Source organism: Brienomyrus brachyistius, chromosome 21 (assembly GCF_023856365.1).
Source record: "Brienomyrus brachyistius isolate T26 chromosome 21, BBRACH_0.4, whole genome shotgun sequence".
Taxonomy (NCBI): Eukaryota; Metazoa; Chordata; class Actinopteri; order Osteoglossiformes; family Mormyridae; genus Brienomyrus; species Brienomyrus brachyistius.
Genome location: NC_064553.1, coordinates 13,823,426 through 13,835,476, shown reverse-complemented (window position 1 = coordinate 13,835,476; position 12,051 = coordinate 13,823,426). Strand labels below are relative to the sequence as shown.

At 47.3% G+C, this 12,051-nt stretch overlaps 2 protein-coding genes across 5 annotated transcripts; one reads left to right on the top strand and one right to left on the bottom strand.

Moving 5' to 3' along the window:
- Window positions 1-491: 491 nt before the first annotated feature.
- Window positions 492-5,520, top strand: LOC125716384 (AP-2 complex subunit mu-B-like). 4 transcript variants are annotated; one of them, XM_048988615.1, is made up of 13 exons: window positions 492-635; window positions 1,472-1,585; window positions 1,683-1,948; window positions 2,390-2,473; window positions 2,629-2,666; window positions 2,758-2,893; window positions 2,989-3,133; window positions 3,318-3,332; window positions 3,494-3,613; window positions 3,821-3,956; window positions 4,147-4,244; window positions 4,461-4,572; window positions 4,954-5,520. In XM_048988615.1, exons 2-13 carry the CDS (start codon window positions 1,512-1,514, stop codon window positions 5,086-5,088), a joined length of 1,359 nt encoding a protein of 452 aa, XP_048844572.1. In that variant the 5' UTR covers window positions 492-635; window positions 1,472-1,511; the 3' UTR covers window positions 5,089-5,520. The 4 variants fall into 4 exon arrangements, with proteins under 4 accessions (XP_048844572.1, XP_048844571.1, XP_048844574.1 ...); XM_048988614.1 differs by having other exon boundaries at window positions 3,491-3,613; XM_048988617.1 differs by lacking the exon at window positions 3,318-3,332.
- A 434-nt stretch (window positions 5,521-5,954) lies between these two features.
- On the bottom strand, window positions 5,955-12,041 carry pcyt1aa (phosphate cytidylyltransferase 1A, choline a). Its single transcript, XM_048988619.1, has 9 exons — window positions 11,520-12,041; window positions 10,458-10,574; window positions 10,270-10,369; window positions 10,050-10,166; window positions 9,603-9,754; window positions 8,737-8,815; window positions 8,500-8,642; window positions 8,211-8,399; window positions 5,955-7,445 (listed from the first exon to the last, which is right to left on the bottom strand). Exons 2-9 carry the CDS (start codon window positions 10,566-10,568, stop codon window positions 7,251-7,253), a joined length of 1,086 nt encoding a protein of 361 aa, XP_048844576.1. The 5' UTR covers window positions 10,569-10,574; window positions 11,520-12,041; the 3' UTR covers window positions 5,955-7,250.
- Window positions 12,042-12,051: the final 10 nt, after the last annotated feature.

Genomic DNA, 12,051 nt, shown 5'->3' with positions numbered 1-12,051 from the left:
CCAGTACAAGGCAGCGAGGGGACGAACTGAACAGGGCATTAGTTCATTACTTCTGACACAGAGAAGTGTTGGAGATCTCCGGGATCAGGGTTGGTGACCACTACAATACAGAGTCGGTGAGAGCCTGGAAGGGATGCCAGTTTAGCAAAGGGTACATGGGACCAGGAAACGTTTCGATTCCTCAGTTCACTTAGATAAATCCCTAAATCGTCAGAAACCCAAACAAAATTGCGGAGGCTGTACAGTGTTCGTGGCCTTACAGCGGTAATATCCTGGTAAGGTATCCTGCCAAGAAAACATGAAAACTAACACTTTATATCCCAGGAAATTTTCAGGTTTTACCTGTGAAAACAGATCCATGTAAAATCTCTTTATGGTCATGGTAAGTGAAGTAGCAAAATAACTTAAAAATTCAAAGAGTGTAACAATTCATCAAAGTAGAGTCCAAGATAGAATTTCCCGCTGCTAGTTTCCCTCGCAAACGTCGATGCGCTGCGCGTCACAGCGTCATGGCGTCATGACGCCGGTCAGCTGACAGCCTCCTGAAGAGAGACTGCAGACATCTTGAATGAATGTTAGTAACTTATCAATTGGAGGCAGCGGCGAAGGTTACCTGTGAAGAGGCGAGGAACACGGTAAGTTTGGGTATTATGTCTAAAGGTGCTTAGTCGCTAAACTAACTGCAGTGTAAAGACAGGCATTTTAAAAAGCATGGGTGTCTCCTGGGTTTTTCTTATGACCTGGTTACGGACGTTAGAAATAACGGAGACCTCCTCCCACTGCCCAGTGGGTTAGCGCTGGAAAACTAGTTAAATACTCCGATTCATGGTTTCCACTCATTTTCACTCGACACACGTAACTGGAATCGTAAGCAAAGCGCTGCATTAAGCTCTTCAAATCTCAAATTCTCAAGTGGTCTCGACTGGGTTTTTTGAGTATAAAAGCGCTCGTTGCTTTCTATCTTTTTGGAGATTAATTTTACTTAGTCCATTATATGATCAGTACTTCATGATCATTTTTAGCGAGGTGTAGAGTGCGCGATATGAAGGTGCTCCATCTATGATGACCATTGCCGATAGTCACACATCTCACGTTTGGCCTGCCACTCTCTTTAAATACTCTGGTCATGCCATAGCGTATGATTTAGCAGAGGTTGTGCAATAAGCCGTGCGGAGTCGACTGGACATAAAAATGCTGGCTGCAGATATTATAAGATTTGGTGTCACCGGCCTTTTAAATGGCCGCTTCAAGGGCTGGATATTTCTGCTGTTGAAGTATCTGGCTCTCTGGATTTCCGCGTCCGGTCTTGAATATCTGTAACTTAGTAGGCATTACGTTATTTCCCCCATCTTGACTATTCCTGTCAGCCTAAGAGGCCCCAGGCTTTCACTTTTTCACTTTTATGCTTTTTTTGAATGAATCGTTAGTTGAGTAGCTTTATAAGTAACCACCCCCCCCCCCCCCCCAACAGGGTTGGACTTCACTATGGCTACGTAGGATTCAGATTCACAATGATCGGAGGATTGTTTATCTACAACCACAAGGGAGAGGTGCTGATCTCCCGTGTGTACCGTGATGACATAGGGTGAGTCTTGGGTCCTTTTTAGAACTTCATGTGCCTGAGTGCCACTTGTTTGCTCACAATTTTGAGTGAAGGTCTGCCTTCTCGCCTCCCCCCCCAGGCGCAACGCGGTGGACGCGTTCCGTGTGAACGTGATCCACGCCCGGCAGCAGGTCCGCTCGCCCGTCACCAACATCGCCCGCACCAGCTTCTTTCACGTCAAGCGCTCCAACATCTGGCTGGCGGCTGTCACCAAGCAGAACGTCAACGCCGCCATGGTCTTCGAGTTCCTCTACAAGATGTGCGACGTGATGACTGCTTACTTCGGCAAGATCAGTGAGGAGAACATCAAGAACAACTTCGTGCTGATCTATGAGCTGCTGGATGGTAGGCTTCATCCTTGACGCCCCCCCTTCAGTGCTGGGGGTGCTCCGATTTTCACCCTGCTGCCGTTATATAGCTTGGTTAACGCATAATCAACACCTCATACATTAATTCAGCTGTACGTTGTACCACAGCTTCTTGCCGTGTGAATTGACAGCCTGGTGGTTGCCAATTTATATATTTAACCACTATGCTTCCTATATCCCTAAGCATTGCTGTCTAAGCCCTGCAGACCTCTTTGAGTGAATCTTAATTTAGATGCAAGTTATATTTGCACCTGCTATAAACCAGTTGTTACCAGAGTGGTAGTGCAAAACCCAGCACTCATTTTGGCTGCCACTGGAGCAGGCTTTCCGGACTCTACTCAGCTTACCAAGTTTCTTAGGTTAAACATTCCAGTAATTTAATGATGTTGCGTTTTATTAGTGTGTTTGTCTCCTGCAGAGATCCTGGACTTTGGCTACCCACAGAACTCTGAGACAGGAGCACTGAAAACCTTCATCACCCAGCAGGGCATCAAGAGCCAGGTGTCCCTCGCATTTCTTACCTGCCGCTATGCCGTTAACTCGTGTTGGATTAGAGATTAGGATACACCAGGGCCCTCTTACTTTGTCCAAGTCCAGTAAAGAGTTCATAAGGGCTTGGTTTGTGTGTGTAACATTATCCCTTCTCTTTTTTGTTGGAACCTTATGGTTGTGGGACATCTCACCTCCAGCATCAGGTGAGTCACATGTCCATATATGCATGCGTTTTGTTAATGTGATTTTGCTGGAAGATGCATGAATATAAAAGAGAAACTTGCCTCCCTGCAGACCAAGGAGGAGCAGTCTCAGATCACCAGCCAGGTGACAGGGCAGATCGGTTGGCGCCGTGAGGGGATCAAGTACCGGAGAAATGAGCTCTTCCTCGATGTGCTGGAGAGCGTCAACCTGCTCATGTCTCCACAAGGTATGCGTTTGACTGCCCCTAATGGCAGGAGGTGGCATTTCAGCCGGGTCATCGTTTATTTCGTCACTGACTAGGCTTGTGCTGACAATCCCCAGGTCAGGTTCTGAGCGCTCATGTGTCAGGCCGGGTCGTGATGAAGAGCTACCTGAGCGGAATGCCCGAATGCAAGTTCGGCATGAATGACAAGATCGTCATCGACAAGCAGGGCAAGGGCGCCGCAACGGACGACTCGGCTAAGAGGTGGGCAATTTTAAAGCAGGAGTGTGATCCGAGTTCATCTGTTAAAGCATTTATCAAAAAAAAAATTGGAATGGTAATTTTATGTTTGAGCTCGTGGGAAAATGTGAAATGTTTTGAAATGGATTAGTTGCTAAGCTCCTGTTTTTCCTTGTTCTCTCTCTCTCTCACTCTGCTCCACCTCCAGTGAGATGGGGGGAAGGTAGGCTCCCTCACCTGGTCTGTTCAGGTTTCTCAGTGTCTGTGTGCAGATGTTACTTCTCATCCCGCATGTGCTTTTATAGAGCAGAGCAGTGAACTATGCAGTTGGATGTGTTGAGGGGGGTTTCTTTGCTCGTACTCAGTATCTGCCCCCCCCAGCAGTGGGAAGCAGTCCATCGCCATCGACGACTGCACCTTCCACCAATGCGTGCGGCTCAGCAAGTTCGACTCGGAGAGAAGCATCAGCTTCATCCCCCCCGACGGGGAGTATGAGCTCATGAGGTGACACACCCCCTCCCCCCATGACTCTTTGAATTATGTAACTGTGATGTTGACATTGGGTTGAGAGTAGGAAACAATTTATATTGCCAGTGTTTTGGCTAAACCGAATGTGGTCATTAGCTTAGGCTAGTTTCCTCACTGTAAACGTAGGGTGCAGTTTCTTAGGTGTTAACCTTGTGTTGCCTGGATTGGTCGCACATCTTCCAGGTACCGAACCACTAAAGACATCATCCTGCCCTTCCGGGTCATCCCTCTGGTCAGGGAGGTAGGCCGCACCAAGCTAGAGGTGAAGGTTGTCATCAAGTCCAACTTCAAGCCTTCTTTGCTGGCACAGAAGATTGAGGTGAGCAGGAGGCATCGTCTGTTTCTTATACAGCAGTCAGAAGAATGTTGTCGGTGTTCGGAACGGGGTGTTGATTTATGGCTGTGGATTCTACACTAACAACTGAAAGGAGATTAAACATGAGCATAAAAATGGAAAATATCTATATAATGGAAAACATGTACATCTGTGTGCACCCCCCCCTCCCCAGGTGCGCATTCCCACACCCCTCAACACCAGCGGGGTGCAGGTGATCTGTATGAAGGGCAAAGCCAAGTACAAGGCCAGTGAGAACGCCATCGTGTGGAAGTGAGTGACATTTTCTTTTTACTTGTATATGAGGGTTAGATTACTGAAAGTAGTGTTTCTCACCCCAGTCCTTGGGGACCCCCAGACAGTCCACGTTTTTGCTTCCACTGGGAGAGACCGAAAACGTGGACTGTCAGGGTTGGGGAAACACTGACTCAAAGCATGCAATTCACCAGATGAAAAGCAGCATAGGTAAAAATGTTGGACCTCTCTCAGGATCAAGCGCATGGCTGGGATGAAGGAGTCCCAGATCAGTGCTGAGATTGAACTACTTCCCACTAATGACAAGAAGAAGTGGGCTCGCCCCCCCATCTCGATGAACTTTGAGGTCAGTGTGACTCTACCCCTGCTCTCACACAATCTACTTAGTATTTGTTAGGGATACACCAATACCAACATCAGGTATCTGACTGATACTGTAAAAAATTTCCACTTAATTGCAACATTGCATTAAAACTCAATGCAAGCCTCTTTTGCTGCCCAGTCACAATTATGCATCTAGTGACAGATTTGACAACCGTATTAGTCTGGTTATGCTAGATTAGGTCATTATTTTCAATGGTATAAATACTGCTTTAAGTACTCTGTATCGGCAAGTACACAAATGTAAGTACTCGTATTCGTACTCAGTCTGAAAAAATATGGTATCAGTGCAACCCTAGTATTCGCCAATATTTTTGCTGACTGTGACTACCCTTGCTCCCCGCAGGTACCCTTCGCACCTTCTGGGCTCAAGGTGCGCTACCTGAAGGTGTTCGAACCCAAGCTGAACTACAGCGACCACGACGTCATCAAATGGGTTCGCTACATTGGCCGAAGCGGCATCTATGAGACGCGCTGCTAGGCAGGCCATTCCTTCTGTCAGTGGCGATGTCTTACTTCTAAACTGATGCATAACCAACCCTGGATTAAGTGACTAGGCACTCCTGGCTAACACTATAGCCCCCACGGTAGGCTTCATTTCAGCCCTTTTCAGTATTATTTCCCAAGCTGTGTTAATGTAGTATCCGTCTCTCCTCTAAAAGTAGTTTAGGCTTTGTGTCCTGCTCCTCATGTACTGATTGATAACCTGTATGAATAATCTTGGTAGCTTGCTGCTGGCTTGCTGGAAAACATCATGCAGTTAACCACAAAGACTGGAGAAGAGGTGTTATGAGAATGGGGGGAGGGGGTAGGTTTATAGTCTACCTGTAGTCACAATCTGGCCTGTAGCCAGCAGCAGCAAATTCATCCTCACCACTTAATAAATGGTTGTTGGGAATGAGTAGCTACACAACTGTACGTCTGTGCACTTAATGTATTAGTGATAAAATCAGAACTTAGCACCGCCAGGAACTGGCTTGGTTCTCTGGGCACAGCCAGTTTCAGCTTGAAAATGTGGCTTTGGCTACTTTTGTCCTGTTGGATAATTCAAATCTGCAAATACATCCTAGGTTTGCTGGGTACAGCCCCTGAGATCTTTCATATCGCTCAGCCTGGATCAGGCCCCATTCGTGCAGCTTTGGGGTTCTCTATTCCCCATTAGAGTCCCTTTCCAAGGGATTGAATTTTCAAATTCTCTTTCACAGATATGGGATAATTGCACAGATGGATGGAGTTTAGTATAACGTGCCAGGGACCATGACCAGCACTTAGACCGCACTTGCCAATGGATGGTCTTTGTCTCCATTGTTTTTAGGCTCTAACAGCCCAGTATGGATACAAGAAATGCATGTTTTAAAATGTAAATTTATTAACTCAGGACACATGATAGGCCCACCGAACAGAAGAGTTAATGACAATTGTACAGAGCCAGAGTAAAGGAACCGCAGACATGCGTAAGGGGCACAAACTTAAGAGTTCCCACAACCAGAATCTTTCAGGAAAGAGGAAATGGTGCTCCAGCGCTCAAGTCCCGTCAAGTAGCACAGCCAAATACTGCCAACACGAGGTGCAGGGTGAGAGCTACGAGTGATTCAACCATTTGGCACGAGTGGAACCATTTCCAGCAAGTGCCTGAAAAAGCAAACCCTCTGGGCAGTAATTATACAGAGAATGTCAAAAGCAGAGTTAAAAAATAAAACAATACATAGTGTGGTTAACTTTAAAAGGCAGGCTGGCTCTGTACTCGGCCGTCTGAAAGGCTGTAGCGAGACATTTTCAGCCAGGCAACTGGAGGCACAGGTCACATGACTAACAGCACGACAGGTACTTTGGGTAATCCTGGTTGTGTGAAAACAAGTGAGATGGTGGTTGGATTAAACATGCTTTTTCACGGCTTAAGGTCAGTGTGATCAGAAATCATCATCTTACGAGTAGGAGCGAGAAAATCATCCAATCAGATTCAACCGCCCAATTCCGGTACAATACTATATTGCTTTGCTTTTCACTTCATGTGATCGCTTGGAGCTGCAGATTAAAGCATTTACTCTAAAGATGTTGCCCTCTGAGAAGTAAACCAATGATTTAAAAGGCTGCACCTGCATCCGCATTTGGAATTAAATAAAACCCTCAAATCCTGAGGAAAGACAAGTAACCTAGGGCCCAAATGACAAGAAGAGGATCCCAAAAAAATATACTACCAAACGAACCATAAATAAGAGCAGTGCTGGGCAGTGGATTCTAAGGGCTAGTAGTGGGGAATGTGGAGCAGGTGTGGGTTTCAATACACGTGGCTGCTCTGGCCTCACTGTCAACCCCTTACATGGCGGTTTGTGAATAAAGTGGTTAATATGCTTAAAAGATGACTTTAAGAATAACGTTTTACAAACATTAACACGCACCATCCGCCAGCTTCTGAGAAATGGTACCGCCCCTCCACATGCCACTGTAGGGCTTGTGAGACAGTCCGATTGTGCCAACTCATACAAAGACTGGTTTCTCTTGTTCCTTTAAAGCACAGTGGCTATAGCTGGCTGGTTTTCGCAGTTCTGCCTAAAGATGGCAAACGCTCCTCCAGCTCCATCGACCAGGCAGAAAAAAAACAGAGGGCAGGAGAGTCCCAGCGAGGTGCACACGATAAAGGTCCTACTCTTCGTCGTCCTCTTCGTCCTCACTGATGGGATCGGTGGTTGTGACACCGTGGAGGGGGGATGTCCTGCTGAAGAAGGGGAGGCGGAAGGTGGGGGAGGGGGAGCGCTCGCGGGCCGGGCTGCTGCTGGGGCTCTGCCGGGGGCTGATGGCCTGAAGCATGCGGCCCCGGCCCTCCTTTAGCATGTGCTTCTGCGGGGGTGCAGTTAACAAGGTCAGCCCAAGCATGCAGAGTTATTGCTACAGCATTGGCACAGACCCCGCCGGGTGCATTTGGTTCACAGTTACGCAACTGTTCTAGCCCCTTCTGCCAGAACTCAGACCATTAACCATTAAATTCCCTAAAGCAGGAATATTAGACATTTTATCTGGCTCATCATACTAGTAGAAAAACCAAACTGGTCCCCATCACAGATACTGGGCATGCTGAAAGTAACCTTAAGAGAGAGAAAATCAGTAAGTTAGCCGTTTACTTCCTGTAACTGCATTTGGTCAAGTCTTTAATGCAGCCTCTCATCTAATGTAAGAAATAAAAAGCAGTATGAATTTCATTACATGCACTATTGTATGTGCATGGATGTGTAAAATTATGGGAGACACTAGTGCAGTGTTTCTCAACCCAGTCTTCGGGGACCCCCCCCCCCAGATGGTCCACGTGTTTGCTGCCACTCTGCTCCCTACCAGCAGTTCATATTTTTGCTCCCTCCCAGCAGCAAAGACGTGGACCGTCTGGGGGTCCCTGAGGACCTCTTTTAGAGAACACTGTTACATCTGTATATACTATTGCAATCTTGCTCTGTGGATCAGAGGTTCAGGTCCAGAAAGTAAAAATCCAGACCAAGATTTTGTTTCAACCAGCCAATTGACTATAGAGAGTCACAGGGTATTCAACTGGATTTTTACTTTTTGGACCGGAACTGTCCACTTCTGCTGTGGGTGCATCAGTTGCCAACTCACCAGTGCCCCCTCTGGGCCAAACATCTGCAGGAAGTTGCCAATGAATTCCCTGGACTTTTCCTCCCACTTCTGGATGAGGTCGATGCTCTTCTCCTCCACCTTCTGCACAAACTCCTTGGACTTCTCCTCTACATCACGCACTTTGCGCTTCACCTTGTCCACCCGTTCCTGCAGGTGGTACTTCTTCTCCTGGAAGACAGGTGGGGAGTGAACACTCAATTCAGCACATGGGCTTTGCCAAAACATGAGGGCTTCCCTCCAAATGCTGCCCCCCCTGTGCTGGACTCACATTGATGAAACTGACATTGAGCTCCTTGGCAGTGTACCCTCGCTGTAGATTACGGCGCACATACACATCGTAGTTGCGGACGATGCGCGTGATTATGTCAGAGGTGGAGATGCCCTCTGTCCGTTGTGTTGGTGCAAACATGCCTGTCCCATGAAAGACCACGCCCAAGCAGAAAGGGTTATTTCCAGCATCACGTACCGCCGACATACCTGTGCTTCCAGTAGCCTCAACACCAACCTGCTTCCTTGATGTGCTTGTAAACGTCGTCACTCCCCGCTGAGGAGTATGGGATGTCATCATGAGCCACAAAGTCGATCTGAAAAAAAAAAAATGAAAACGTGTACCAACAGCATTAATGGAGTACTAACTAAACTGCCTGGCTAAAAAAAAAAGGCTAAAAATTTAATTGGACCGCCTTCAGCTTTGACTATGGTGCCCATTCATGAATGCATTGTTTCCTCATGCATATGCAACATCTGGCCATTCGGTAGATTCAGGTGCTTAGCTGACTTCACTTTATTGCTGCATAACATTGCTAGCTTGTAATAATGATCCAATCATTGGCTCTTAAGTACTTCCATCCATCCATCACCGTAACCACTTAATCCCAACTCCCAACTGGGGTTGCGGGGGGGTGGGGGGGTGGGAATAGAGACTATCCCAGGAACAAGGGGCCCAGGCAGGAACCAACCCCGGGCGGGCACCAACACACTGCAGGGTGCACACACTCACATGCACACAACTACAGGGCCAATGTAAACTTGCCAATCAACCTGCCCTGCATACTTTTGGACCGTGGGAGGAAACCGGAGCCCCCGGCGGAAACCCACAAGAACATGGGGTGAAAATTCCACACAGAAAGGACCTGGGACGGAACCCAGGACCTTCTTGCTGTGAGGTAACAGCGTTAACCACTGCGCCACCCTCTTTAGTACTTGCCGATTTAATTTCAATTTTTTTTTTTGGCCAGGCAGTATGCTTTTGTCCATGGTAGAATCTAGAACAGTGAACCAAGAACTATGTGAATGTGCAGGCGTGCTTGGTGACTGAGCGTGTGTGTATGTCTATACACTATTTTTGAGAAAGAGAAGGATTACTCCTACCCGATGTTCTGCGAGAAACTCGGGTGTCAGTGTCCAGGGTGCGTTGCGGACAACCTCATCCACATAGCGACAGTGGCTGACCGCATCGTATCGCTCATCTTCAGTCATCACTGTGAAACCCTTGAACTTGTGCGTCAAGTCATCGCTGCACACTGCAGGGTACGGTAGGGATCATTGCATGTTGATACTGAGAGGGAGAACAGCACTACAAAAAAGTTTATGTAATTAGGCAAAATAGTGAATAAATTAATCCGTGCGTTCTCAGTAAGTGTGACTCAGGTAAGGTTACGATGCTGTAGGTTGGATCCAAGTGCTAAAATATTGGAGTTAACTGGGATTAAGTCCTAAGGACAGTGTGTAAAATAACACTTCATAAACCCCATTTCAAAGAAGTACAAGGTAACAGGTCGACAAAGAAATGGCACAGGATGTGGGTAGAATACTGACCTCCCACGATGAGGTACGTGTTTGGAAAGAGTCCCTTGGCCTGCATCAGTGCACGAGCATGGCCGGAGTGAAACACGTCAAAGATCCCATCGGCATACACGCGCACCGGCCTCTCCGCTGCGGGCAAAGAGACGGGCAGCAGGTCACGGCACACTGCTGAAATCGAGCAGGTGGGAGGTGTGCTGCACAATGGGCATTAGTGCACCAGCGTGTGACTCACGTGGCGTCCCTTTCTGGGCTTCTTCCATACTGACACGGAGGTATGGTGTAGACCCATTGGACTCCAACTCATCTGAAAACGGGGCAGGGTCTGCAAGCCCCTGGAAAGGATAAAGACTAAATCACACTGGTTAGAGCTACTGGAATTCCAGTAGCACACACAGCTCTCTGTGCTCCATGCTCACTTACCACGGAGCACCGAGGGACCTTCCCAGGCCGTTGACCCTCCTCTGCCTCGCCATTGGAGTCCTCCTTGCGCCTCTTCCTGGAGAGCAGTCGGCCAGAACCGTGGGCCTCCATGTGCAGCTAGAAATATTTGCAGGCACTCCATTACCTTTGTCTACACCTCCGATACTTTGGATGCAGTCATCAAGTGGCACGTATTAGTTTATGATGCTGGTCACTGATTAAAGTACTGTCACATGATCTGTGTCTCATATGCACTATTATTATTACTGCTTGCCAATAAAGTAATAGCAACCGGATATAGGAAATTCTCAGGGAAAACTGGTATGTCAGTGGATCGAACGAAGGATCGTTCCTGGAGACTGAGAAAGCTTATTCCAAAAGTCATTTGAAGGGAATCTGATAAGCACTGTTCTACGAACTTGTGACGTCAATCCAACTGACAGCTTCCGCACGCGCCCTCATCATAAAACCGAACCAATAAGTAGCGTATTTAAAGCATTTACTGGGCTGTAGCAGGTTAGTTCTAAAAGGCTGAGGAGGGTGTAAGGTTACAAAAGCACGACAGCTAAACCAAGCTGTCAAAGTATTCTAAAAATAAACCGCTTATATTAGCTAGATGCCCTCTCCAAGTCAGTCAGACTGTTAGCCTAACCGGCATAGTCTTCACCACAAACTAGCAATTTGCGGCTCTGATTCGATAAGGTCACTGTACACTGACGTCCAATACTCGGTCTATGGAAGACGGAGCGCTCACACCGGCCACCGACTACGCCAAAGTTATTTAACCGGCCTTCGAGATGTTTATACAACTTAACACGCCATCTAATTACGAAATCAGCAACGTGAATTGTCAAAACAGTCTGGATCTTCTATTTACGTGGTACCACGTAGCGATCGGTCCACCGATCAGCACAGAAGTTCCGAAAATTAGCTAGTTATGAATGACTAGTCCTACTGGTGTCATACGATCCGTCACTATAAAACAACACTACATACGACACTGAAACGACCTCAAACCCCTTTTGTTTTCATTTATCTTTATTGTAGATCAAATCAACTAACCCGGTGTCGTGTGACGATTGTACAGCCGGTTGTCCAGAAAGTACAGCGTTGTATAGGCCCAACGTCCAGGGGTGGCCAGCCAACCCAAACGGCCTCCTGCTATCGTGCGGATGAGAGGAACGAAGCCAGAATTGCGACAGTCTCTTAAAGAGTCGGTGCTCTTTAAACAGCCATAACAGTGACACCGGAAATACAGCAGAGAAACATCCGCCGGAAGTGAGGTGGCATCCACGGAGCCGGACAAATCACATCCGGAATTCTGCAAGGGAGAAATATGCTGCCCTCTTGTGGCAATTTTGGCACATATTTCTTACTACAAGAGCTGCCACATTCAGTGAGGTCACATGTATCACACCGTTACATTTCATGATATTTCGAAGGAAATAAATAAAATAGCGGACAGTGGCTCGATTGGTTTCACTACCAGTCCAGAGCTTGGGCTTAACTCTCACCTCAGCTCTGTGCTACTACTCATGCTGTAAGAATATGTGATTCACATTGGTATCTCCAGTATGGGAATCATTTATATGGC